At 50.4% G+C, this 26,653-nt stretch overlaps 3 protein-coding genes across 6 annotated transcripts; all 3 read right to left on the bottom strand.

The window, feature by feature from the left end:
- Nucleotides 1–16: 16 nt before the first annotated feature.
- Kri1 (KRI1 homolog) lies at nucleotides 17–9,350 on the bottom strand. The gene is made up of 19 exons (XM_046436986.2): nucleotides 9,209–9,350; nucleotides 9,031–9,104; nucleotides 8,222–8,327; nucleotides 7,410–7,524; nucleotides 6,991–7,045; nucleotides 6,863–6,912; nucleotides 6,533–6,629; nucleotides 6,374–6,451; nucleotides 5,936–6,069; nucleotides 5,478–5,604; nucleotides 5,288–5,383; nucleotides 5,046–5,216; nucleotides 3,709–3,784; nucleotides 3,528–3,616; nucleotides 3,329–3,455; nucleotides 3,115–3,245; nucleotides 1,778–1,842; nucleotides 1,573–1,671; nucleotides 17–503 (listed from the first exon to the last, which is right to left on the bottom strand). Exons 1-19 carry the CDS (start codon nucleotides 9,300–9,302, stop codon nucleotides 164–166), a joined length of 2,124 nt encoding a protein of 707 aa, XP_046292942.1. The 5' UTR covers nucleotides 9,303–9,350; the 3' UTR covers nucleotides 17–163.
- A 425-nt stretch (nucleotides 9,351–9,775) lies between these two features.
- Nucleotides 9,776–12,290, bottom strand: Cdkn2d (cyclin dependent kinase inhibitor 2D). 2 transcript variants are annotated; one of them, XM_046437428.2, is made up of 3 exons: nucleotides 12,186–12,290; nucleotides 11,743–11,898; nucleotides 9,776–10,730 (listed from the first exon to the last, which is right to left on the bottom strand). In XM_046437428.2, the coding sequence occupies exons 2-3, from the start codon at nucleotides 11,881–11,883 to the stop codon at nucleotides 10,371–10,373; spliced, it is 501 nt and encodes a 166-aa protein (XP_046293384.1). In that variant the 5' UTR covers nucleotides 11,884–11,898; nucleotides 12,186–12,290; the 3' UTR covers nucleotides 9,776–10,370. The 2 variants fall into 2 exon arrangements, with proteins under 2 accessions (XP_046293384.1, XP_046293383.1); XM_046437427.2 differs by lacking the exon at nucleotides 12,186–12,290 and having other exon boundaries at nucleotides 11,743–12,142.
- A 1,458-nt stretch (nucleotides 12,291–13,748) lies between these two features.
- Ap1m2 (adaptor related protein complex 1 subunit mu 2) lies at nucleotides 13,749–23,715 on the bottom strand. 3 transcript variants are annotated; one of them, XM_046437423.2, is made up of 12 exons: nucleotides 23,538–23,715; nucleotides 21,863–22,019; nucleotides 21,567–21,634; nucleotides 19,691–19,821; nucleotides 19,434–19,581; nucleotides 19,215–19,341; nucleotides 18,602–18,750; nucleotides 18,428–18,499; nucleotides 15,936–16,094; nucleotides 14,914–15,039; nucleotides 14,563–14,638; nucleotides 13,749–14,180 (listed from the first exon to the last, which is right to left on the bottom strand). In XM_046437423.2, the coding sequence occupies exons 1-12, from the start codon at nucleotides 23,577–23,579 to the stop codon at nucleotides 14,158–14,160; spliced, it is 1,278 nt and encodes a 425-aa protein (XP_046293379.1). In that variant the 5' UTR covers nucleotides 23,580–23,715; the 3' UTR covers nucleotides 13,749–14,157. The 3 variants fall into 3 exon arrangements, with proteins under 3 accessions (XP_046293379.1, XP_046293380.1, XP_046293382.1); XM_046437424.2 differs by having other exon boundaries at nucleotides 18,602–18,744; nucleotides 23,538–23,708; XM_046437426.2 differs by lacking the exon at nucleotides 21,863–22,019 and having other exon boundaries at nucleotides 23,538–23,669.
- Between the last annotated feature and the right edge of the window lie 2,938 nt (nucleotides 23,716–26,653).

Below are 26,653 nucleotides of genomic sequence, written 5' to 3'. Positions count from 1 at the left end.
GTTAGTTAAGCCAACCTCAGTTTCATCATCTTTTAAGAGAGGGTGATGCACTTGCCTGCAGGTAGACATGAGGTTCCCCAGAGCAGGTGCATAGCACAGGTTGGCAGGAGGGAAGACCTGGCCCAGGGAAGGAGCCCACCAGCCTCTGCCTGCTCCATGATCTTTAGGGGCAGCTTTTGGGCCCACGCTGTTTCCTTAGTTGCTTGCTCAGCTGGCGGAAGTGCAGCCTTTTGGGGTTGAGGCCAAAGGCCTGAAGTCTCTGACGGCTGAACTCATGGCCACCAAGTGTCACAGTGGGGCCCAATAGCCGTGCCTTCTTGTTCCTCTTCCGTCTTTGGGGGGCTGGCTTTTCAATGGGTGAAACAGACACCTCTTCTTCCTGTGCTGGGGGGCTCTTTGCCTGGGGCTGCTTCCTACAGGCCCCATCAGGCACTGGCAGCTGCCCCTGTGGGCTAGCTTTGTCTCTCTGTGGCTTCCTTGTGGCTTCTGTGGGCGTCTGTGTCCTATAGGCAAAAAGTCAGGGATCAGGCCAGTCATGACCAGCTCCTGAGCACTCCCACCCCCACCCCCCTCCTCCCCCAGCCACAGCCCCATTTCATAGATAAGAAGAAGCATCTACAGAGATTCAGGCCCTGCCTGGGGTTCAAAACTGGGCCTGATGTAAAAGTCAAGTTTTTCTTACTGAACACTAAGGATGGATTATGATGCTGATAATTTTGGTATTTGTGCCTGGGCCTACTTTAAGCTATTCATATAAATCAACTGAGTTTTAAATCAACTCTGTAGCTGAGTGTGATGGCACATACCTATAACTCCATATACTAGGAAGGCTAAGACAGGAGCATCTCAAGTTCAAGGATAGCCTGGACAATTCAGCAATATGCTCTCTAAATAAAAAGGGCTGGAGATGTGGCTCAGTGGCACAGTGCTTGCCTAACTGTGTGAAACCCTGAGCTCAATTCCCCGTGTTGAAAAAAAAATTTTTTTTAAATGAACTATGAGCTTCTACTACCCCTATTTATATACTGGGAAATAATAAGCATCATAAAGTTGTTGATGGACCCTTATTTTACTCATTTATTTATACGCAGTACTGAAAATCGAACCAGTGCCTCACATGTGAGACAAGCACTTTACCACTAAGCCATAACCCCAGCCCCACCATTTTCTATATTTTTGATGCTGAGAATTAAACCCCCTGAGTTACATCCCCAGCCCTCTATATTTTATTTTAAACACTTATAGATTAACTCAGTCTTCAACAACCAGATGAAATAAGAACCATAAACTGATGTCCATTTGTGTGTGTGGGTGCTGGTGGTGGTGGTGATTGAACTCATGGCTTTGTGCATACAAGGCAAACACTCTACCAACTGAGCTATATCCCCAGCCCAACGGATGTCCATTTTATAGATGAGATGGGTAGTGACTTGCTCAAGATCACCCAGCAGTGGTGCAGGTAGACTGGAACACAGGTCTCAGATGGGGAAGTCCATTGCCATGGTCATGCAATCAGTGGCTGACAAAGTGACACAAACCCAAGTCCCAGGTTACCAACCCAGCAGTACTTACTCCTCTGGGCAAAGCGACTTGAAAATCTGCCTCTTTTTCCATGAGTTCTGGGCCTTCTGGCTGTACGCCCGCTTGTCCTGCAGCTCCTCCTGCTCTGACCTGCAGGTACCCGGCAGATATGCCTGTCACCTGGTGCTCTGGGAGGTGTTCATACTTGCGGCCCAACAGCCTGTTACCAGGCACTGGCCCCACCCTGCCCCGTCACCTGTACATGCAGGTCTTCTTCAGGGAACACCACCGATTCAGCTCCTTGTCATCAGCAGTAAGGATCTGTGTGGAAGGGAGAGGGAGACCCTGAGCCTTAGTCCCCTCATTGGTGGACGCAGGGTCATGTGAGGACTACCTAGCAGGGATGTCGTGATGTTGGGAGAGCGCTGACTTCTGTAGTAGACACTTGAGGTTCTGGTGGATGGTCTCAAATGCAGAAACTGGCTCAGGGAGGGGATTCTTGCTCCAGGTCATGGGGCCAGGAAGTTGGCTAGTTTCAGACTCCAGGTTGAACCCAAGAGCCCTGAGCCCTCACCGGAAATACAGTGCTGACCCCGAAGTCTCAAATAAAGGCAGGGTAGGGGTCCCATGCCAACTACCTTTACCAACCAAGGTAAAGCCCAGGTTCCCAAGATTGCCTCCCCATTTATGAGGTGGGCATCCCTTCAGAACCCCCTGGAAAGTCACTGGGTAGATTAAGGGAGTGTTTCTGCATGGAATAAGCTCAGTCAACACTGGCCATTTTTACTGACCATAAATCAATAGTCAAACTAGGGCTTGTGGCATTCACAACCTGTCAGGTGCTATTCAAAGAGCCACATATGTTGGATTTCATTTCTGCTTCATAGCCTAAGGTGGGGGCTATTTATTTCCATTTTAAAGATGGGGAAACTGAGGTGTGGGTGGTCAAATCATTTATCCAAGTTCACACAACTGCTCAGCTACCTAGCCAGGACTTGAACCTGGGCCATTTGGTTGTATAGACCAAGTCTTTTTGTTGTTTTGTGTGGGAGGGGCTCAATCAAGATCCCAGCAAGTCTTGATGTCCAACCTACTGCTGATACACACTAGCAGAATTAAAAGTCATCTAAAAGAACTGGGGCTATAACTTTAGTGGTAAAGTATGTGCTTAGGGGGTCGGGATTGTGGCTCAGCGGTAAAGTGCTTGCCAAGCACATGTGAGGCCCTGGGTTCGATCCTCAGCACCACATAAGGATGAAAATAAATATGTTCAACTATAACTAAAAAATAATAAGTATGTGCTTAGCATGTGTGAGGCCCTGGGTTCCATCCTCACCATCTACCCCCAACTCCTGGCCAAAAGGGCATAATGGATTGTGCCTTGGACACTGTGCCAAGCCCTCTGGCCCTTGGCCTCATGGAGACCCTTTCAGACAGGTAAGGTTATTATTGCCAACATTAGCACTATTGTTATTATATTTGAGACGAAGAAATGGGCCACAGTATTGTGGCATCTTTGGGCCTCAGCCAGCTCTCTGGTCCCTCTTGCATCCTGGGTGCCCTTGCTGTCCCATGCCCACCCAAGGCCCTGACCTCCTCAGTACTGAGCCCAAAGTCACAGGGCACCACAGTGCGGTACTTGAAGCGACAAGGGAGGTCATCAATGATGTCCTCATAATCCAGCCGGTAATATTCATCTAGATACTCCTCAAAGGTCTTGTCCTCTGCAGGGGAGACAAAGCCAGGTTGCTGGGGTGTTCCAGGCCCTGTGGAGTCCCACCATCACCCAGGACCCATCGGGCCTCACCAGGGTTGAACACAGGTTTTTCCTGCCCCACAGCTGTGGCAAAGGGTGATCTGCGCTTCTTCTTGCCCGTGGAGGGGATCTCTCGCTTCTTCTTCCGATGCTGGCTGGGGTCGTAGTCAGCATCCATCTGCCAGGCACACAAGTTAAGATTCCAGCAGCCCTCTAGGCCCCTGAGACATCCCCCACTGGTGACACCTACATTGAAGTCGGGGTCCTCGCAGTGTGGCTCCTGCTGGCTCCAAGCTCCATCCTCCTCCTGTCCATCCCATGTGTCCCAGTTCCAGTCCTCTGATTCCAGAGAGGACAGAAAGGTTGGGTCAGGGTGGGACCTGGACTGTAGGCCCCACTTCTACCCCAGCCTCCTGTGCAGGTGATGTCACCTTCCAGCCCCTCCTCTTCCTCAAACTGTGGCTTCTCCTCCTCTGCAGTGCCATAGAAGTCATCTCCAAAGCATTTCTGTAGGATCAGAGCTGGGGGTCAGCAGGGCCTTCTTGCTTCACAGGAAGCCATGAAGATGCCAACAATGCCCTTGGCACCTTTACTCTTGCACCCTATGTGGCTCCCAGTACCCTCCCAAGACCTACCTCCTAAAGCAAGGGACCCTAGGGGTTCAGGACCCTTCACTGACCCCTGCTGGTTACCCTGTCATTCTAGCTACCAGTATGTCCCACAGACCCAGTTCTTTCTAGCTTGCAGGTCTTTGCTCTGTGGCACCCTTTGCCTGTCTTGGGCTGGCTAACTGCTACTCGGGCATGAGGACTTATTTTAGTTGCCTGGTCAGGGGACTCCTCTAAGATCCCACCATTTCCTGCATGTCCCCATCACTACCCTGATCCCAGTGGGTTATACCCACATAGATATATTCCTGGCATATAGAAGGAGCATAATAAATGTTAGACTGATTTTCACCACCATAGGAAATCAAAGAAGGTGAAATAAGGCCCCTGCTGGAACCGCAGCATCCAATGGAGGTCTAGTGAAAGCAAGTATTGTGAGCTGCATCATTTATAAAGCACCTACTACATGTCCAAACCTGGAGAGCATCCTTCTCTTTTCTTACAACCACCCTGAGTAACTACTTCCATCTCAGAAAACACAGCTCAGGGATGAGAAGCTCCCAGTTTTCAGGCCTTCTTCCCAGCTCCCCAGGCTCAGGCCTCACTGGGGCCCCTGCAATGCTCACGACTTCTCCCATAAAGCCCTCACCTGAGCCGTGTTCCCTCACAATCGGCAATAAACACTAACTGCTCAAAAAATGAGTTGAAAGGAGATCCGGGTGGTCCCTGACAATGGTTCAACTTAGGATTTTTCTCTGTAAACTCTAAGACCCTGTCTCTAAATAAAATACAAAATAGGGCTAGAGATGTGGCTCAGTAGTCAAGTGCCCAAGTTCAATCCCTGGTACTAAAAAAAAAAAAAAAAAAAAAAGAATTCAACCTGTATTTTATGTGGTGCTGAGGACTGGACCCAGTGTCTCACCTGTGCTAGGCAAGCACTCCACCACTGAGCTACTACCCCAGCCCCCAATTAAGCTATAACGTGAATTCTTTCCAATCTATCCTTACAATGGCCCTGGGGTAGATGCTACTGTTAGACCCACCTTCCAGGCAGGGAAAGAGGCTCAGAAAGAGCAAGTCACTTTTCTGAGGCCACACGCTAGGAAACAACCTGATTTTGGTCAAGTTCGTGAGGACTTGATGCCATGACTGAACCGCACCTGCATAAGCTGGTCGTGTCGGGCGGGGTCAAAATCATCCTCAAGGTCCTGCTCCTCAAGGCCCAGTGTCTCGTTGCCAGTCACCTGGCGCAGCTTCTCCAGCTTTGCCAGAATCTCCTTCCTCTTCAGGTTCTTCAGTTGCTTTAGCTCCTCCTGCTTCCTGGCCTTCTCCTATGGGCAGGGGGCAGGCCATGGGCTTTCCTAGTGGGCTGGGCCACCCCCAGCTGGCCTCCCCCACTCACCCTCCTCTTTCGCTCCCTGGTTTCTTCCCGCTTCTCCTTCCTGCGCTCATCCTTGCGGCGCACAGAGGATGCGATGGTACGCGGGTAGGTCTTGACCTGAGGGGAGCAGAAGAGCCAGAGAGATGACCTGCGGCTCTCCAGCCTGGAACAGAGGTCTGGGGCCTCCCTGACCCCGGCCCTGGCCACACACCGAGGCCGAGTCTGGCTCCTCAAAGCGGAAGTTGTATTTGTGCTCAAAGTCTTCCTGCTTCTTCAGGAACAGCTCCCCCTCATCTGAGGAATCCTGTACAGCCAGTTGGACTCGGGGGCTGAGGACCCTGAAGGGCAGGACAGGGCAAGGCTGGGGGAGTCAGCTGAGATAGGTCGGGCCACATGCATGGGCAGGTACCAGAAGAATCTACTCATTTAATCCCCCCCGCCCAGAGCCTACAAGGTGAATGATTCTATTACCTGTTCTATCTATAGGGAACCTAGGCATGGGGCTCTAGCACACGGCCAAGATTAAAACCAGTGCCACAGGATTCCAGAGCCCACACTTTGTGGCTCTTTCTCTCCCTTTGTGTGAAAAAAAACAAGCACAAAGTGCCTTTCACTCCTGGCCAGCACTTCAGGAGATACGGGTGCAGCCCTGGGAGGCATGAGGCTCACCCTTCCCCTTCCTCTTCCTCCTCCTCTTCCTCTTCCTCCTCCTCTTCCTTGTAGCGTTTGTTGAGAATATAATCCCGCAGGAATTGCTCCCCTTCGTCCAGCTCTGGGTCATTCCAATATTCTTTGAGGTGTGTCTGGAAGGGAGTGGTAGGGGGGTGACAGAACCCAGGGACAGGGAAGGGGAGTGGGCATGGGAGCCAAATGGATTTAGGAAAATGAAACATCATAGCCAGCCTAGAGTGGGTGGGTTTACCCCATTTTCTAGACATAGAAACTGAGGCCTACAGATGGGTACACCTCATCTCTAGAGTATATGACCTTGTTTTGCTTTTTGTTTTTTTGGTGCTGAGATGGAACCTACTACTATTTTCTGGAGGAAGGTTGGATGCAGGTGGAACAAGCAGTTTGGGCCATCAGGGACAATGTGTGAGATCTCACCAGTTCCCTCAGGGACTCAGGATTCGGAATCTCCTTCTGTCCCTTCAGCCACTCAACGTAGTCAGCCTCTTCCTGGGCCTGAGAAAGGCCAGTGCTGAAGGACTGTGGGAGCCCCAGCTGCCTGCCCCCTCAGCAGTCCAACTGGGTCCCAGCACCTACCTTCTCTTCCCTGGTTTTTGCATGTTTCTGCAGCAACCCAGAGCCACCTTCCCCAGCACTGTCCTCATCCTCGCTGTCCTCCACGAACACCCGGAAGCTGCAGACAGCAGCAAACAAAACTCAGGACAGGCAGATTGGCCCCTGCACGAGTCCCCAAGATTAACCCTGCTTACCAAACCCACAGCTTGTTCTCCAAAAGCTCAGAGCAGTGCTGTGACATTAACCCCATGTAACAGATGAGGCACACAGATAGCAAATGTCAGGGCTTGCTTTGATCCCAGGCCTCCCCAATCCGCAGCCTCAACTCCTACACATCTGGCCACGGCTCACCTTTCCTTGAGCTGCTTCTGTTCTTCCACATAACTCTGCGACGAGATTTGCTGCAGAGGAGAGACTGATATGGGCCTTAGGCCAGTGCTCGCCCTTCAGCCTGTCCCAGCTTCCTCCAATCTACATACCTTGGCTGTCTGATTGCAGGTCTCCCCATCTGAGTTCTCCTCATCAACATACTTGCTGTGCAGGCAAAGATGGGGGCTTTAGAATAAAGTCCCTGATTCTTGACACCTCAACTTATGATGGTTTGATTTTTACAAATAGACTTCTCAGTATTAAATGCAAATAAGTTTTAAATGTATTTTTTAATATTTTAAATTTACAACAGGTTTGTCAGGGTGTAACCCTATCTGTACATGCTCCATGGCCTGCCTATCCCTACAAGGGGTGAAGTTATTTTCACCAGGGTAGTTCCATGGGAGTATATGAAGGATCTCAGAGGCTCCCTCTAGTCTGCAGAGTTTGGGGCTTTTTCCACTTCTACCAGTAAGACTCCCAAAAAACCCAGGAAGGTGGGGATCTGAGGGTTAGGGACCCTTCTTACCCTTCCTTCTCCAAGATGACCTTCCTCTCATAGTCTTTCAAATACATGGGCTGCACCTTCTTCTGCTTCTCTGAGGCTGCTGGTTCCTCCTCACTCTCCGAGGATGAGGATGATGCTGTGGGGCAGCCAGATACTTGCCATCACCATTACCCATGACCCTGTTCCCCTAGCAGCGAATCCCACAGGGCAGGGCCGGGGCAGAGAGAGGTTTCCAATCCACCACTTCTCTGCTATAAAACAAGCATCACACTTGCACTACTGGGTGGGGCTGAGATCATTCAGTTAGCAACTCACACTTTGACATGCCACCAGTCCCTGACATAGGATGGTTCAACTTACGATTTTTTTTTAACTTTATGATGGCTTATTAAATTATTTTTTATCATACGCATATTTTTTTTCCAGTACTGAGAACTAAACTCAGGGGTACCTTACCACTAAACTACACCCCCAGCCCCTAATTTTTTCCCCACAGTACTAGGGATAAAAGCCAAGGGTGTTTCACCCCTGAGTTATATTCCTAGCCCTTTTGAGACAGGTTCTCACTAAATTGCCCAGACTGGCCTTGAACACAGTTTGCCACAGCCTCCAGAGTCACTGGAATTACAGGTATAAGATACTGTGCCCAGCAGTGACATGTGGGTTTATAGGGATCTAATCCCATTGTAGATTAAGAGCATTTATAGTGGTTATTACCACCCCACAAGGTAATAATCCAAGATACTTTCCTAAGCTCTTTTGATGTAAAATATTCTTTCAATAGTTACAAGAACCAGTAGGGCACAGAGGAAACTGCACCCCCCCACACACACCTGTTCTCTGATAGAAGGTGGCATCTTTCTGATAAATGCGGGGATCCTTCTTCTTCAACAAAGAAAGGGTCCTGTAAAAGTCACGCTCCTGCTGGGGGTCAAATTCCTAGGGCAGGAAAAGGGAAGGCAGTCATCAGAAGGGAACAGCTCTGGAGGAAACCAGTGATGGGGACAGTATGTAGCAGGGGCAGGTAGAACAGAGGGTATGGGGGAGAGGGGTATGTGTTACAGGAAAGGGCAGAGGATCCAGCTGGGGAGAGGTAGGTGGGCAGCCAGGTGTGACTAGCGGTCAGAGGAGGGAGGGACCAACTTGGGGACTGGTAGGGAGCCCGCCACAGACAGTAGGGGATATGGGCAAAGGAAGGCAGGACAAAAGGAGGTAGTTCCTGAGAAAGAAAAGGGATCTATAAAGGAGCAGGTGGGCTGAGGACACTTGGGGAACAGCAGGAGGGGCCGGGTTGCACAATGGAGCCAGGAAGAATACCAAAGCTGATATGGGAAGAAGTTGGGCGCCCCACGTGGCGCATAATAGTACACTGAGAAATGATTAGGCCCTTAGGAATGAGAGAAGGGGAAGAGGGGCTGAGGGGTCTCACCACCCATCAGAGGAGAGAGAAAGAGAGGGGGCTTGGCGACACTTGGAGATAGAGAAGGTGCAGTATGGTCCTCAAGGGATTGGGGGCGGAGCTTGGACTATACTGTAGGGCACTCAGGGACTTGGGGACAAGGCGCCCCCTGTAATCGAGGTCAGAGTGCTATAGGAGGCTTGGACGCTTGGGTGAGTCCGGAACAGGGGTGGGGAAGCGCACCACGCGCTCCTCGCTGGAGTCAGACTCGGAGCTGGAGTCATCGCCGCTGTCTCGGTCCCCGTAGCGATCCTTCACTGTGAAGCACAGACAGGATCAGCCTTGGAGACCAGATCAAACCCCCCACTTCCCCAAGACCCTTCCAGGGCTGGCGCCCCGCGCGCATGCGCCCCGCACTCACGGCGCTGCAGCTCCTCGCGCTCCCGGTAGCGGCCGTACCGCGCGGCAAAGGCAGCGTTCACCCGCAAGGGTGACGACCCGCGCGGTTCGGGCATGGCGGCACTCGAGGCCACTGCGCATGTGTCACAGACAGCCCCCTAAAGGGGCGTGGTCACGTTCTGTCACGCCCGCCTTGAACTTTAAAAGAGGCGGGGCCGCGCGTGTGGGCCTAACCCCGCCCCCAGCCCTTCCGGGATCCCTTTTGCCTTGTGACCGCTGTCCCGCCCATGGGTCACGCCCCTGCGGGGAAGGCCGCAGCCACCGCCCACCTCCCCACCCTTCTGGCTCCGGGCAGCCAGCTGACATCTGGGGCCCCTTTCTCCACACGCGGTTTCCTGCCTCCCTTCCGTTCCGACAGCGCCAACCGCTGCCCCACCCAGCTCGCTCACCCTAGCGCTCTGGGAGTGACCACGTTCTCCCCTCCCCCACAGCTTCCGCGACCCCCGACCCCGAAGCTCATCCCCATCGACATTCTGGTCGCGTGAGTCTTCATCTCAACCTCACAAATCAGAAGCCACCCAAGCCGTGATCATGCACAAATTTTAATTTAATGGGTAGAAACATTAAATTATCACACACAATTTTTTCCATAAAGCTTAATAAATAGAATCTCTTTTTTAAACGCTGTACAAGAGACTGGAAAACAAGCTTCCAACAAAATAATTACTCATACTACCCTTTTATTGATTTGAAACACTTCCCTCCCTGACCCCCATGCCCAAGACAGAGCTCACACTTCAGGGATCTCTCTGAGCACAGCCGGCCAAAGTCACCAGGTTCCTGGAGCCTTGGAGGTGATGACTCACTCTGGGGCTGGGGCTTTAAGGCTTTACGCTTGGGTCTAGTCTGCAGCCCCAGAAGCCTGGGGTGCAGACAAAATGAACCGTTTCGGTGGCTGTTGCCTATAGGAGCCCTTCTCTGTCCAACACACCAAAAGGGGTGAGAAAAACAAATGAGAAATGTCCCCCAAACACACACTCCCCCAAAAATCAACACCAATAAGCCACAAACTGGTCCTCCTCCCCCTTCTGTAAAGAGCAAGAGGAGTGAGGAGAGAAAGTGTTTCTTCCCTCCTCTTCTGACAGAACCTAGTGGGTTCTCTTGCTGGGTAGAGTGGCCCTGGCTCACAGTGGGATCACTGTGCACCCCTGCAGGATGTCCATGATGTCCTGAGACCCTCTCTGTCTTGCCAGCTCCAAGGGTGTAAGCCCCCTGGCATCCCTGTGTTGAAGATCAGACTCAGGAGCCAGGAAGCTGACCACAGCACTGTGGCCCTCCTGCACAGCTAGATGGATGGGGAGCGCCCCAGTGCCATCAGGCGCGTTGACATCAGCACCATGCTCCACGAGGACTTTCAGGGTGTCCAGGAATCCAGTGCGAGCTGCATCGTGGACTGGACTGGTACCGGAGGCATCCTGAACATTGGGGCTAGCACCTTGCTTCAGAAGTTCCAGAGCGATGGCGGGACTGCCAAACATCATGACCTATGTTGCGACAGAGGGTCAGGAAGTCCCCAAGGAAGGGTCACTGGAGAGAAAATGGTCATCCAAAAAGAGGGGTCCTCACGAATAGAGAATGCAAGAGAAGAGGTCCTCTAGAGAATGGGGACACTCCAGGAAACACCAGTCCCCAGGGATAGTGAGACCCAAGAGAACAAGTTCTGGGATCCTCAAGAAGCTGATCATTCCCGTAATAATACAGTGAGACCCTAACAAAAAGAATAACCTCCAGGAGAACTTTCAAGGAATCCAAGAATGTTCCCTACCTCAAGGAAACAGAGCCCCCCACATATGGGAAATCATCAGGAAATCTAAAGCCTCTTCCAGGAAATGAGCCCCTGGAGACTGAGAACTGCCCCCAAATAACTTGGCAGGTGTCTCAAGGGAAAGGAAATGCCCAGAGAATTTGAAAATACTTTTTTCAGGAAAAAGCCCCATCCTTTATAAGGGAATCTTCCTGGGGATACCTGATGTCCCTCAAGTGGGGCGTTTCCCCTGTAAAATGTTCCCAGGGAACATACAATATGACACAGTTCTATTGGGGCCCCCATAAGATGCCAATAATCCATACAATCCTCAGAAATGAAGACTCCCCTCAAATAACCAGATAACTTTTAGAGGACTACCTAGAAAAAGGGGTCCCTTCTTAGGGAGACAAGAACTCATCTTTTCCAGAGACTAGCTCTCTGCATGGAAGCCCCAAGAAACTTAAGCTATCTCATGAAGCTGGGATCCAAAGAAGCTGAAACCCACCCGCTGAATAAGAACCTCCCAAAGGAAAACGAATTCTCCCCGCACGCAGAAAACAAGGAATCTTCAAGGAAAGATGAAAAGCTCTCCCAACCCCCCACTTCACCCCCCCCATTACCCATCTAAAAAAGGGACCTTAGGTACAATATCAGCCTAGAGAAGGACTGGAGCCCAGGGGGTCATCAAGGAAGGGAACCCTCGCTGGGTTCCACAGTCCCGCCTTTGCCCCTGGCCAGCCGGGCCTCACCTGCAGAGCCGTTTTGCCGAAGCGATTCAGGGCGTCGGGGTGCACCAGCTCGCGGTACAGAAGGCGGCGCACCTCCTGCACGTCGCCCCGGGCCGCGGCCCCACTCAGTCTGTCGCCAACGCGGACCTCCTCAAGCAACATGTCGATACTGGTGGCCTGCGAAGCCCCCCGCCACACCCCAGCCCGGTTAGTGCCGGGGAGCCAGCCGTTGCTGGCCCAAACAGCCCTCTCGGGGCTCGGCCCCGGTGCGCCCGGCCTACGCTAGACTCCTGGCCTGGCTCGCTGGCGCAAGGCTCCCGTGAGACCCCCGCCCTCGCAGCCGGCTTCTCCCCCCTGTCAACCGGGCGGGCGGAGAGGGGCTGGGAACTCGGCCCAACCCTCCGCCGCCGGTAGGGCACTGCCCGGCGCCCGCCCCTTAGGGGCAGGGTCTCCCCGCAACTCACCCTCCCTCCTCCACGACGGGCGGGGTCTGTTCTGAGCCTGCGCTGCCGCCGCTGCGGCAAAAATCAGACGCCAGGGGGCGGAGTCAGCGCACTCGAGGCCCCACCCCCGAACTCCGCCAATTTGTTTTCTTACAAACTCGCTACACAGTAGCGGAGCCTCCTTGCCAAACCCTCAACCTAATGGAGCTCCGCCCACATGCTCCTGGCAGCCAATGACAGCGTCGCCGGGGAGGTTCCGAGCGCCGGCGTGGGAGGTATCGTTCCTGATTGGCCAGGAAGCGGCGAACGGTGGGCCGCCCGCAACGGCGGGGTTTTCGGTTTTCAAACCCGCCAGGCGGGCGGGAAAGAGAGCCGGTTTAACTGCCCCCGGGAGAAAGGTCAGGAAGAGTGTAGCGTGGACTTCTCTGGGACTTCGGTGCCCCCCAGAGGGAAGGGAGGCAAGGCTGGAGCCTCTCGGTCCGGCCTCCTAGCATCCATTCATCTAAGAAGCGTTTATTAGCCCTTAATATGTGCTAAGCACTTTCATTCATTCCTCTACCGCATGCAAGAACCGTTCTGGACACTTGGGATCGCACATTCAAGGAACTTTTAGCGTCAGAAACCACGAAAAAACACAAAAGGGGAAATGGGTTGCGTGAGAACGAAATCATATTCTGGCTCAGGGTGAGCTAGTGAGAAAAGTTGACCCTACAGCTGCCACGTGGGCGAGCCTCCCAGGAGAGTGGCAGAAGGTGGCCACAGAAGTCTTTATACAAATCTTTACAGAGTACCTCTTGGAGGCGCCCAACTGAGAGCTAGCCAGGCGGCTCCTGCTGCAGGAGGAGTAATTAAATCTCTTTACAGTGGTAAAGGCTCTGGAACTGATAAAACAGGTCAAGGTCACAGGAATTAACATACCTAAAGAGGTGGCATTTGATTTAAAACCTGAGGGTGAGGAAGGGGGCCACATGGCTCTGTGGGGAAACCAAGACTGGTGTAAGGCACAGAGGCCCTGAGGTGCGTGTGCTTGCTATGACTTAGAAAGTAAGAGTGGGATGAGGTCAGGGAGGGTGGTAGGAAATAGGGTGGGGTTGTGCAGATGGGGCCTGTGGGCTGCATTCGCTTTTACTTTGAACAACACTGGAACCACAGGAAGGGTCTAGGTAGAGAAACCTTGATGTGACTAAGAAATTAACAATCACGGGTTAGGCATGGTGGCACAAGCCTGCGGCTTAGGAGGGTGAGGCATGAGTATGACAAGTTCAAAGCCAGCCTCAGCAATATAGCAAGGCTATAAGGGGTCTGAAATGTGGCTCAGTGGTTAGGCACCCTTGGGTTCAATCCCTGGAACCCCCAAAAAAGAAAGAAGTTAACAGCCACCCCTCTGCCTGCTACTGGGGAAAACCAGACTGTGGTGGGGACGTTCAGGCAAGAGCAGGTCACCAGGGTGATTACTGCCCTAGCCTAGGCGAGTGATGACCAGGGCTAAGAAATGGACATGTGTCAAACGGACACTCCCAATCAGCATTTCAGGGACATAACTGACATCCCCAGTCCCCAGCCAAGAAGCATGTACTCAGCAAGGAGATTCATCATTTTAATGACATCCTAAAGCTCAGAGTAACAGGCTTGAGGAGCCTCTGGGCTCAGCAGCTGTGAAGAAGGAGGGGGTCCCCAGTACACTCTAAGGCAGGACACTGCAAGAAGGCACTCATGGGGGGGGATTCAAGCCCCTATGATATTTCTTCATATAAAATCATGGTGGGGGGCCCAAGAGTAAGGGAGGCAAAGAGACCATCCCCTCCCAGCCCATTAGTAGAAGATACAGGAGGGGGTTGGGTGCTGGGAGCAGGAAACTTGCTAAGTCAGTGGCCTGCCCCCCCCAACACCACCACACACACACAACCACACATTTCCAGCTCCTCTCTAAAATATGCAGAGGGGCCCTGAGGAGAGGGATCCCCCATGTTCAAACCCCCACTTCTTCTCCCATCTAGCTGGTACGAAGTTGATAATCTGCAGAAAAACAATGAGCAGGGGCCCTATAAGAACTGAGGAAAAGAGGAACAGGAACAGTCCCCTAAAATCCATCCCCTGCCCCAGCTTTCATAATCTTTCTCGAGAGTATTTAACAAAGCTTAGGATGGAGTTAAACAAGGTAACCTTGACAACAATCTGGTTTCCAGGCAGCAGATGGAAGTACTAAGAATTCAGTCCCTTATCCTAACCTTACCCAACCTGGACCTGGACACTGACTCCATTTTATAGATGTACAGAGGTTCACTGTGGCTTGTGAACAGGCAGGGCTGGCTGTTGAATTTTAGCACTGTTTAAGCCCTGAGATCCCACTCCCCTCCATCTCCCTGACCCCATCATCCCAGGAACCAGGCTGCCTTACCGCCACTCTGGGTGATATAACGAACCCAGGGCAGGGCCTGGTAACCGCTTTTCTCAATGATCTTCATGTAACGGACCTGAAAGGGAACAAAATGAGGTGGCCCAGGCTTGTAGGAGCGAGATGCCATGGGTCAGAAGGGAACGATGGTTTGGGCCAAGGGAATATATGACACAGGGTAATAAGGAAGTGGCATGGCATGAACAGAGAGAAGGTGGTCCAGGACAGAAAGGAAAGAGGTGGGCTGGCATGGTGGCTCACACCTGTAATCCCAGGTGACTTGAGACAAGGCACAGGAGAAACAGGGAACCCACTGAAGGCACAGAGAGGCACTTCCCTACCTGCTTCCCTTACCTGGATGCCAGAGACAGTGAAGTAGGGAATCTCAAACTTGACTCCAATGGGGGGCCGGCCATCTACCTCTTCCTTTTCCACGCTGGGGAGGCCAAAGTGGGCTCGCATCAGGTACTCCTTGCCCCCCTGAGAATACATGGGGACATCAGCTGCACAAGGGCCCCCTATCCATTCCAGACCATCTTCACGACAGTCCCTGGAACAATCTCTGCATGCAGCCCATTATACAGGGGTGAGATGGCGCATGCCTGTAATCCAAGTGACTTAGGAGGGTGAGGCAGGAGGATCACAAATTCAAGGCCAGCCTTAGCAATTTAGCAAAACTCTCAAAATAAAATATAAAAAGGGCTGGGATGTGGCTCGGTAGTGAAGCACCCCTGGGTTTCATCTCCAGCACCACAAAAAGAAAGGAAAGGCACCTGCTTAAGACTCATGGAAGACTCTAACTGTAAAACCCAGAGGTGCGGGGACTGAATTACCATCTCCTGTCTTCTCAGGCCTGAGGACAACCCCCATACCCAGATGACATGAACAGACCAAATCCTTCAGTGGCTGAGGACAGTGGTACCCCAGTAGTCCCCCCTCACAGGAGGGTGAGTCGGAAGACCACTTGAGCCCAGGAGTTTGAGGCCAGTCTAGGCAATATAGCAGGATGCCGTCTCAAAAAAAACACAAAAATCTTCCAGTGACCCAAGGATGTAGCTAAATCATCAGTCAGCTTATTTGATAGATGAGCAAACTGAGTCCCTGAGGGGCAGCAGATTTTCCAAACTCACCAGGCTCAGAAAGTCCAGGGTGAGAAATCTGAATCCAGGGCTGGTTTCCTAAGAACTTGGGGTGGGATGTGGCATTTAAACCCACTTTCCATCATGAAGATTGGTCTGAGTTCTACCCTTTATCCCTCCCAAAGGATAAGCACATGTATACATACATATGTGGGTGCCTGATCCGTTCCCCACCTCATCCCCCCACCATGCCAGGCCCTCTTTCCCTCACATGTCCTGCCTGTTGCCAGTACTCACTGGGAAGGACTTGATACTCCAAATAACGACATTCTTTTCTGGCACATACTTGGCACTGCCCACGCTGGTCTTGAAGCGTGGAGAGTCAGCATCACTGGGTACAGGAACAGATATCTCCACGCCATTTGCCACTGATTGCTTCTTAAACTGGCCCTTGGCCTGTCCAGGGAGAGAGCATGAGCATGAAGAATTCAATGATATATTCTGCCAACATCCACCAAGCCCTTTCTTTTCAGTAATGAAAATGAACCCAGGGCCTCCCCTGCATGCTGGGCGAGTGTTCTGTCACTGATCTACATTCCCTGGGATGACAACTTTAAAGGGGGCAGATGGTCAGGGAAAGCTTCTGGGAGGTGACATTTAAGCAAAGAACTAAAGGAGATGGAAGGTGCCATGTGGGTATCTGGGTGGTGGTAGCAGGGTGATCGAGGGAGAGGGAACAGCTAGTGCAAAGCCCCTTGGTAGCATTTTGCTGGGTGTGCTTCAGAAACAGTGAGAAGGCTGGTGTTGCTGGAGGGAGTGAACGAACAAAGGGGACAGTGAGAGGAAGTGCAGGCAGGGACTTAACAGAGCAAACTGGGCGGGGACTCTATTGGGTTCCTGGCTTTTATGCCAGGTCAGATGGAAGCCATGGAGGGTTCTGAGCAGTAGCTCCTGGCTGGCTTAGGTGTTTAGGCATCATCTGGAGAACAGAACATAGGGGCCAAGAGTGGAAGCCAGGGGACCAGGAATACCCAAGTCCAAGTAAATGATGACAGAGCTGGGTTAGGACAGAGGAGGACAGGGGAGTTAGGATCTCTCTCTCTTTTGGAAGTGCTGGAACTGTGTACCCCAACCCCCAGCCCCCCCCCCTCAAAAAAAAAAAAAAAAAAAAAAACACAAAAACAGAAGCTAATCAAAAATATGGGGCAGGGGGATGAAAATAAAAATAGAAGGAAGATCAGTGGAGTAGGTGGAGAGAAATGAATGAAAGGGAACGAAGGAAGGGAAAAGGAATGGGATAAGGAAAGATTGGGCCAGGTGCAGGGGTGCACGCCTGTAATCCCAGCAGCTCAGCAGACAGAGGCAGGAGGATTGTGAGTTCAAAGTCAGCCCCAGCAAAAGCGAGGTAATAAGCAACTCAGGGAGACCCTGACTCTATATAAAATAGGGCTGAGGATGTGGCTCAGTGTCGGAGTACCCCTGGGTTCAATCCCTGGTACTAAAAAAAAAAAAATCAAGTAGGGCCACACATGGACACACATGACTGTAATTCCAGCAGCTCAGGAGGTTGAGGCAGGAGGATCATGAGTTCAAAGCCAGCCTCAGCAATTTAGCAAGGCTCTAAGTAACTTAGTGAAGTCCTTCTCAAAATGAAACATAAAAAGGACTGGGGATATGGCTGAGTGGTCAAGTGTTCCTGGGTTCAATCTCTGGTACCCCCTGCCAAAAAAAAAAAAAAAAAAAAAAAAAAGAAAAGAAAGAAAGAAAAAGAAAAGGAAAAAGAAAAAAACAACACAGGCCTCATGTATGCCCAGCTCCTATTACCTGTGGTGATAACCTATCAGACAAGATCTGTGGATCATTGATCTATTTCATCAACTGACCTGCAAGGTTTTTTTTTTTTTTTTTTTAATCTTTATTTATTTATTTATCTTTATGTGGTGCTGAGGATCAAACCCAGTGCCTCACCCATGCTAGGCAAGCACTCTGCCACTGAGCCTCAACCCCAGCCCCGCCCCCCACTTTTTTTTTTAATATTAGTTTTGGGCCAGGTATATAGCTCAGTTGGTAGAGTGCTTGTCTCACATGCGCAAGGCCCTGGGTTCAATCCCCAGCACCACAAGAAAAAAAAAAAGAAAGAAAGAAAGAAATGATATTTTTTAGTTGTAGTTGATCACAATACCTTCATTTTATTTATTCATTTTTATGTGGTGCTGAGGATCAAAGCCAGTGCCTCACAGGTGCTAGGCGAGCAGTCTACTGCTGAGCCACTACCCCAGTCCCAACCTGCAAGTTCTTTGACCTGCAAGTACTCCGACCTGCAAGATTTTTGGTCTTCTCTCACATCCCTCAGTCTCTGTACAAAGTACAGAGTCAGTTAAAATTACATAACGAATAGTTAATACCCCTTTTGTTATTGAAACATTATTGAGAACTTTCTTTGTGAAAATCACAAGTTAAGGACTCTGAAGAGGTGGGCACGGTGGCACATGCCTGCAATCCGAGCTACTCAGGATGCTGAGGCAGGAGGATCACAAGATCGAGGCTGGCCTGGGCAACTTAGGGAGACCCAGTTCTAAATACAATAAAAAGGGGTGGGATATAGCTCAGTGGTAGAGCACTTGCCTAGCTTGCACAATGTCCTGGTTTCAATTCCCAATATAAAAAAGAAGAAAAAATAAATAAACGAAGAGGAAACAATGCAGAAGAAGAACAGCAGGAGGGTCGGACTAGGAAAAAGACAGGTGGGAAAGACCATTCCTCGTTAACATGTTCGCCGCAGGACCCACCTTGACCATGATCTCCACTCGGCTATGGGAGAACTTCTCGATGACAGATTCAATCCATATCAGTGGCTTGACCTGCAGACAGAACAGAAGAGTTTTCAGAGACTCTGGGATCAACCCTCATCCCAGCTCATCTACACCACCACCCCATTCCCACAGGGCTTGACCACGCCTCACCTGGGTGCTGAGGCGGTAGGACATAAGCTCAAAGTCACCGTCAGGCGGGATAAAGGAGATGGTGCGGTCATTGTCAAAGCGCGAGAGGCGCACACACTGGTGGAATTTGACATCCTCCAGCTCCACGGACTTGTTCTTGCTGCCTGAAACTCGGAGGTCAGTAAAGACAGTGACCTTGGATGCCAGGGTAGGTATTTCCACCTTCCCTACCCAGCACTACCAAGGCGTAGACAGATGAGGAAACTGAGGCCCAGAGAGCATAAGCAACTGGTAGGGCAGAGCTAAGATGTGAAGCCAGAGCCTGGATATTGATGTCAGCCTTTTAAACATGATGCTGATGTGTCTTCTCCCACTAGAATATCAAGGCCATGAGGGCAAGATAGAGAGCTGCTCCTGGAATGCAGCAGGAGGATGTCAAATTCCACCAGTGTGTGCGCTTTGACAATGAAAAAGCTTTTGCTCAGTTAAATTGCAACTGCAGCACTGTGATTGACCGGCAGAGGGCGCACGAGAACTTATTTCAGATCTGACTGCATTCCTTGGGTTCCCAGGTGCCCTGGGCTCTCTGGTTCCCTTGGGCATGCTTGGGTCAGAGGATCCCCCAGAATCTTACGGCCAGTGAGCTCAAAGAGCACGCGGTCATTGAGGCCAAGCCGCAGCTCAGGCATTCCGGAGAGAAACACCTTGAGCTTGATGGTCCCCACGATCTCACTCAGCAGGACACTGCCATTGGCGTTGACCTGCAGACAGACACATGGAGGTCAACAGGCTTAGGGTCCCCTCTCCTGCTGGTAGGCCGTGATGGGGGTGGAGTGGAGATGCGGGGCCTCACCAGTAGGTTGACAGACTCTATGACATCAATGAAGACCTCATTCTTCTTGTACTTGATGCCCTCAGAGCGCCAAGACACGGCGTTCGTTACCGTGGGTGGCACCCGTGACTTGCCAGTCTCCAGTTTGTTGCCTTGCTGCGTGATGTACCTGGCAGGAGGGCAACGGGGACCAGCAGCTAGTCCCTGGAACACCTCTGGGCCTTCCTGGATTCCTTCCACCCACGGCCCAGCCGCAGCTGCCCATGTGGCCCACTCACTCCTGTAGGATCTTGCTGTCCGTGGTCTGTGGGAAACCAAAGTCCATGAGCTCATCCAGCAGCTCATAGACAATGACAAAGTTGTCACGGATGCTCTCCTCCTCCAGCTCCTTGAAGTATTCACAGAAGACCTGGGGTGGGAGCACACAGATTGCCACATAGGTGTGGCTATGGCCATGGGCTGTGTCTGCAGTCATTGAAGCCACCATCCAAAAAGCAATTATTGAGTACCTACTCTGTGCCTGTGCTGGGACATTAATGTTAGAGAAAGCAGACAGGTTCTCTCCCCTCATGGGGAAAATGGAAAATGGATGGATCACAGAACCAATCCAATCCAATCAGGGACAGTAAGGAGGAAAATACAAGCAGCCACAGGATCCTAGAGGGCAGAGAGGTCTAGGAAGATTCTGTAAAGAAGACTTCTGGAGGAAGGAATTAAAAGGATTTTATAAATATATGTATCAAGTATGTGTGTATTTTTTGTTGTATGTGAGCCATAGAGAACTGTAACTAGCCGGGCATGGCGGCACATGACTGTAATGCCAGTGACTTGGAAGGCTGAGGTAGGAGGATCACGAGTTCAAAGCCAGCCTCAGCAAAGGTGAGGCCCTGAGCAACTCAGTGAGCCCTGACTCTAAATAAAATACAATAGGGCTAGGGATATGGCTCAGTGGTCCAGTGCCCTGAGTTCAACCCCAGTACCCAAAAAAACAAAAACAAAAAACGATCTTCAGTCTATATGTATAAGGTGTATATAAAAAATAAATTATTTTCTTTTTGGGGGGCACTGGGGATTGAAGTCAGGGGTGATTTATTACTGAGCCATATCCACAGCACTTTTTATTTTTTGTTTTGAGACCGAGTCTCTCTAAGTTGCTGAGGGCCTCTCTAAGTTACTGAGGCTGGCTTTGAACTTGCAATCCTCCTGGCTTCTGCCTCTCTTGAATCACCCAGATTATAGGTGTATGCCACCACCTAGCAAAATATAAGTTAATTTCATGTTTGAACCTGTGTCACATCCCCAAGATAGCTCAGTGGTAAAGCACCCTTGGGTTCAATTTCTAGTACCAAAAAAAAAAAAGTTCCAAAAGAAAGTTGCATGTTGTGCTGAACTTGAATAAAGTCCTGTCATGATTCCTAAACAATACAATCTACAACTTTATATAGATTTACATAGCACTTAGTATTATAATTTCATCTTGAGATTACTTAAAGTCTACAGAAGGATGTGCATAGGTTCTATGAAATACTAGAACATTTTATACAAGAGACTTGAGCATCCTTGGATACTGGCATCTTGGAATGTCCTGGGACCAATCCCCAGTGGATATCAAGGGTCGACTGCACTGGAGATTGTTCTAGGCACTTTATACATATTAATTTCATTAAATTGCACAACAACCCTGAGGTAGGACTTGTTTAGGGTCAAGTAACAGGAAGTGGGGAAGCTGGGGCTGGATCCTAAGCCCGCTGGCTCAGGGATCTCCCTGGTTCCTTCATTAGAGGAAGAGATGATCTTTTGTGTGGGTGTGTGTCCCAGGGATTGAACCAACCCAGGGGTGCTTTACCACTGAGCCACATCCCCAGGCCTTTTTCATGTTTTAGAGACAAAGTCTTGCTGAGTTTCTTAGGGCCTCACAAAATTGCTGAGGCTGGCTTTAGACTTGCAATCCTCCTGCCTCAGCCTCCCAAGACACTGAGATTACACTGCACCCAGAAGAAGAGATGATCTGAACAGCTAAGGAGCCTTTGATGGGGAAGCACAGGCTAACCCAGAGACCCCTACAGAAGGCCAGGGAAGGCTGGTTTCCTGGGAGATAGGACCCTTGAAAGAGGTGGACACAGAACAGTGGGCCAATGAGAGGCCAGTACTTACCTCCACAGTCTTGTAGAGGAAGGAGTATACCATGGAGGCATTGGCATTCTTCAGTGTGGTGGCCACCACTGGGCGCAGCAAGGTTAAGGAAAAGGTGACATTGGAGGGGTGGGGCTCAAATGCAGTACAGATCCTGAACTTCCAATCTATGTCCCACCACTACCCCCATGCAAACCACCCCTAGAGATAACCCGAGTCACTGCAGATGTGCTATGCAATTCCTGTCCTTAGGTCACCCTCTCAGTGCCTAAGTGCCACCACCCTGAGCCCCCAGGGGCCCTACCTGGGCTGGATACAGTAGAGGTTACTGTGTTTGATCCACAGGAAGTGGACCCGGCCATGGCTCAGTAGTGGTGCCAGGGCACCCTCCTCCTCCCGTTGCATAAGCAGAGGCATGAAATGGTCAATCTCGCTCATGGCCACATCGCCCTTATAGTTGCGACTGATCAGGGGCTAAGGGTGGATAAAGGGGATGACCTGGTCACCCCCAGTATCTGAGAACCCACAACCTTGGGGCCTCAGAGTGTCCAGTTCTGGCTGGATTTCCCAGTTGAGGGGAACAAGCCAAGGCTCTGCTTCTATGTGCCTCAGTTTCCCTGCCTATAAAATGGGCACATGATAACAGCTAATGTATTCAGAGCCCTCACTGAAACCCAGTGTGCTTCCTGCCAAGGAGGATTGTGCTAGCATGGTGGTGCACAGCCTGTAATCCCAGCTACTCCCAGTGTCTGGGAAGGCTGAAGCAAGAGGATCTCAAGTTCAAGGCCAACCTGAGTAATTTAGCAAGCTCCTATCTTAATATAAACAAGGGCTGTGATGTAGCTCAGCGGCAGAGTGCTTGCTTCAAATGCATGAGACACTAGGTTCACTCTCCATCACCGCAAAAAAATAAAAGGAACAAAGGTTTGACATTTCTCAGTTTATTTCATTGTTGCCACATCAGCATCTCCGTCTTACAGATTGGGTAAATTGAGTTTATAAGTCATAAGAAGTGCAGAAACAAATTGAACCAAGGCTTCAGAATTCTGCTCTTGTCCATGGGAGAGGTTGGTATTACCTGTTTTTATTTTATTTTAATTTTTATTTGCTGGTTTTCTTGAGGCTGGGTTTCCCTATGTTGCCCAGGCTAATCTGAAACTCAGTGATCCTTTCTCTGCCTCAGCCTCCTGAGTAGCTGGACTATAGGCCAGTACCACCCCCTAGCTGGGCTCTCACTACTATTTTTTTTTTTTTGAGGGGGGGAGTACCAGGGATTGAACTCAAGGGCACTCGACCACTGACCCACATCCCCAGCCCTATTTTATGTTTTATTTAGAGACAGGGTCTCACTGAATTGCTTACGCCTTGCTTTTGCTGAGGCTGGCTTTGAACTCGTGATCCTCCTGCCTCAGGCTCCAGAGCCACTGGGTTTACAGGCATGAGGGGCCTCGCCTGGCTCTCACTACTATGTTTTCCCCTTCACCATCACTGTCATCACCACCTTTAAGGGCAAGGGGTTTCAGGAAGGGGCAAGGCGGGCCCATAGGGAAATGAGGGTTCCAGCCCCTTTCCCCAGAGGTGCCATTAACACTGGCGATGGAATGAATCTCGATTTACAGAGCGCTTAACTTTGCAGCAGGGCCACTAAGCCAAGTGGTTTATACGTATTCTAATGAGCACTGGGTGGGGACCTTTGTTGTTCCCGTTGGGGACTGAATCCAGGCCTTGTGCACGCGGGGCGAGCACCCCACCAACTGAGCTGCAGCCCGGCCTTGTTGTCCCCATTTTTACATAAAGGGGAATGGAGGCTCTGAGAGTCTGACTGACCCCAGGCCACTTGGGGAGTAAGCGGGACTCCCAGGAATTGCTGGGGACGGCGGTGTCCCCACGCCTCCAAGACCTGCCTAGCCTGTGCGGAGGAGAGAGGTGGGCCCCGGATCCCACGGAGCGCGCCTCACCTGTCGGCCCCACAGTCCCTCTAGTCACCCTCACCTTGCCCTTGACGTCAAGAATGAAAACTGCTGAGGCGGACATGGTGGAGGCCGGTGGACCTGGGAGACGGACGGGGCGATCCGAGAGGCGACGACCGTGCAGCTTCCTCTTCCTGCGGAAGCGCCCGCACCCAGGTGAGCGCCCAGGTGAGCGCCTCTTAAAGGGGAGGCCGCCAGGTGAGCGTCGCCGTCGGCCGACCTGACTGGCCACAGGGTCTGGGAGGAGCTAGACTAAGCGCGGAACCACGGCCCCGCCTCGCCTTCCCTAGGCGCTCAGGAGTGCTGGGGCGCACAGAACCCGGTCCAATTGACCGCCCGCCCTCCATGCGCCCAACCATCCCTCCTTCCATTCCTCCCTCCGGCCATCCTCCACTTAGTCACCCTTCCTGTTCATTCCCTATCTCTCCCACAGGAATGTCAGTCCCAGTAGGGGAGGACCTCGTCCTGTTTATGTTTGTCCCCAGAGCCCCTCGCTGTCGACTCAATATTTGTCCAATTCATCCATCCATATAATAAATTTTACTACTAAATGACTCTTTTCAAACTCAGTCGTTTTTCCATTCAGTGCTAGAAACCATGGATAGCACTCAGAGTAGGACAAATGTAGCTGCTTTTCTTAATCCTAGTGTTCTTTTTCACTCATTTAAAAAAAAAAAAGGGCTGGGGATGTGGCTCAAGCGGTAGCGCGCTCGCCTGCCATGCATGAGGCCCGGGTTCGATCCTCAGCACCACATACAAACAAAGATGTTGTGTCCGCCGAAAACTAAAAAATAAATATTAATAAACTCTCTCTCTCTCTCAAAAAAAAAAAAAAAGATCTGGAAGCGTAGATAGATCCACTAGATCAGTGGCAGTGATGTTCCTGTAGTTGTATATATGAGGCCATGAGTTCCATCCTCAGCAAAAAAATAAAATAAAATAAATACTCCTACTCTAATACAACTAGATGTTGATAGAATGTCAGAAAATAAGTGGATATATTATATATACATAATAATAGTCGTTTAACAAATATTTATTGAGCAACTACTGTGTGTGCTAAACTGGGCATATGGAAGCTGTTTTCTTTTTCCTTTTAGTACCAGGGATTGAACTCAGAAGCACTTAAAGCTTTTTTTTTTTTTTTTTTTTTTTTAGACAGATTCTTGCTAAGTTATCCAAGGCCTTACTAAATTCCTGAGGCTGGGCTGGGGGTGTGGCTCAAACGGTAGCGCGCTCGCCTGGCATGCGTGCGGCCCAGGTTCGATCTTCAACACCACATACAAACAAAGATGTTGTGTCTGCTGAAAACTAAAAAAATAAATAAATATTTTTTTAAAAAAAGAATTTACATCCTCTTAAAAAAATAAATAAAAAATAAATTTCTGAGGCTGGCTTTGATCCTCTTGAGCCGCTGGGATTACAGGAGAGCACCACCATATCCTACTGAAAGCTGTTTTTTTACGAGGATGATTTATTTAGTAAGTGAATATTTATTTATTAAACATCATCTGTGGCTCAGTGAGAGTTGAAATAGATAATGTCACTGCTCTTTTTCTAGGGAGGCCAAAAGACACGAGGTTGAAACAGACAAAAAAGGGATGATCCTAAGAGAAACAGAAAAAAATAAAAGGCCAGGCGTGGTGGTACATGCCTGTAAACCCAGTGACTCTGGAGGTTGAGGGAGGATTGCAAGTTCGAGGCCAGCCTCAGCAATTTAGGGAGATCCTGCCTCAAAACAAAGATGAAAAGGGCTGGTGATGTGGCTCCGTGGTAAAGCCCCCCTGGGTTTAATCCCCAATTGCCAGATAGATGGATGGCCTGGAGATGTACCTTGGTGGTAAAGCACCCCTGGGTTCAATCCCAGTACTGAAAAACAAAATCGCACTGCAGGGATTTTTTTTTTTTCTTGTTTGCCTTTTCAGTGTTGGAGATGGGACCCAGGTCCTGGATCATGCTGGGGAAGCTCTCTACCCCTGAACTTGACCCGCCACCATAATTTTGCCCCAAGATGGAGGTTGACACCAGGGGGCGCTCTAGTACTGAGCTACATCTCCTGCCCTTTTTATTTTTATTTGTTTGTTTGCGGGGGTAGGTACTGGGGATTTAACTTGGGGCCCTCGACCACTGAGCCACCTCCCCAGCCCTATTTTGTATTTTATTTAGAGACAGGGTCTCACTGAGTTGTTTAGCGCCTCGCTGTTGCTGAGGCTGGCTTTGAACTCCAGATCCTCCTGATTCAGCCTCCCAAACCGCTGGGATTACAGGCTTGCGCCACCGCACCCGACTTTATTTTTTTATTTTGAGACAGATTCTCACTAAATGCTCAGGCTGGCCAGGAACTTGCATCCTCCTGCCTCAGTCCCGCCCCTTGCTGCCTGGTGCTGGCTGTAGCAAAGTTTTTGTTGCCCTTTGTGTGCTGGTGAAGCACCAGGACTCCGGAGCTGGCTGCCTGTGTTTGAATCTTCCTTTGCTTTGTACCTTCCTGGATTTCAGCTTGCACATCTAGGAAATGGGGCTAATCATTCTGCTTTCCTCATTAACTTGTGGTACCAACTAAGTGAGTTATTTTATGCAACCTGGTGTTGAAACACTGCCTGGGATGTAGCTGACACAATTTCGTATGATTATTTAGGTAGAGCATCCCTAATCTGAAAATATGAAGTCAGAAATGCTCCAAAATTTGAGCTTGGGGTGTCGCTCAGTAAGTATGCCCACGGCCCTGGGCTCAATCCCCAGTACAAAAAATAAAAAATAAAAAATAAATAAACCATCACCAACTCTAAAATCCAAAACTTTTTTCTCTTCTTTTTTTTTTTGGGGGGGGGGTACTGGGGATTGAACTCAGGGGTGCTCAACCACTGAGCCACATCTCCAGCACTATTTCATATTTTATTTGGAGACAGGGTCTCACTGAGTTGCTTAGTGCCTTGTGGAGACTGAGGCTGGCTTTGAACTTGTGATCTTTCCATCTCAGCTCCCCACTCCCACCCCCAGTGCTCTAGGATTACAGTCATGTGGCACTGCACCCAACTCAAAATTCAAAACTTTTTGAGTGTTGACATGATTGGCTAAAGGCAGTAAATTCTACACCTGACCTCATATGATCCTGTGTGCTAAAAATGTTGTACAACATTT

This window comes from Marmota monax, unplaced genomic scaffold (genome assembly GCF_021218885.2).
Source record: "Marmota monax isolate L192 unplaced genomic scaffold, Marmota_monax_Labrador192_F-V1.1 WCK01_AAM20220418_F8-fsc00021, whole genome shotgun sequence".
Classification (NCBI taxonomy): Eukaryota; Metazoa; Chordata; class Mammalia; order Rodentia; family Sciuridae; genus Marmota; species Marmota monax.
This window is presented reverse-complemented; position numbering and strand designations above follow the sequence as displayed.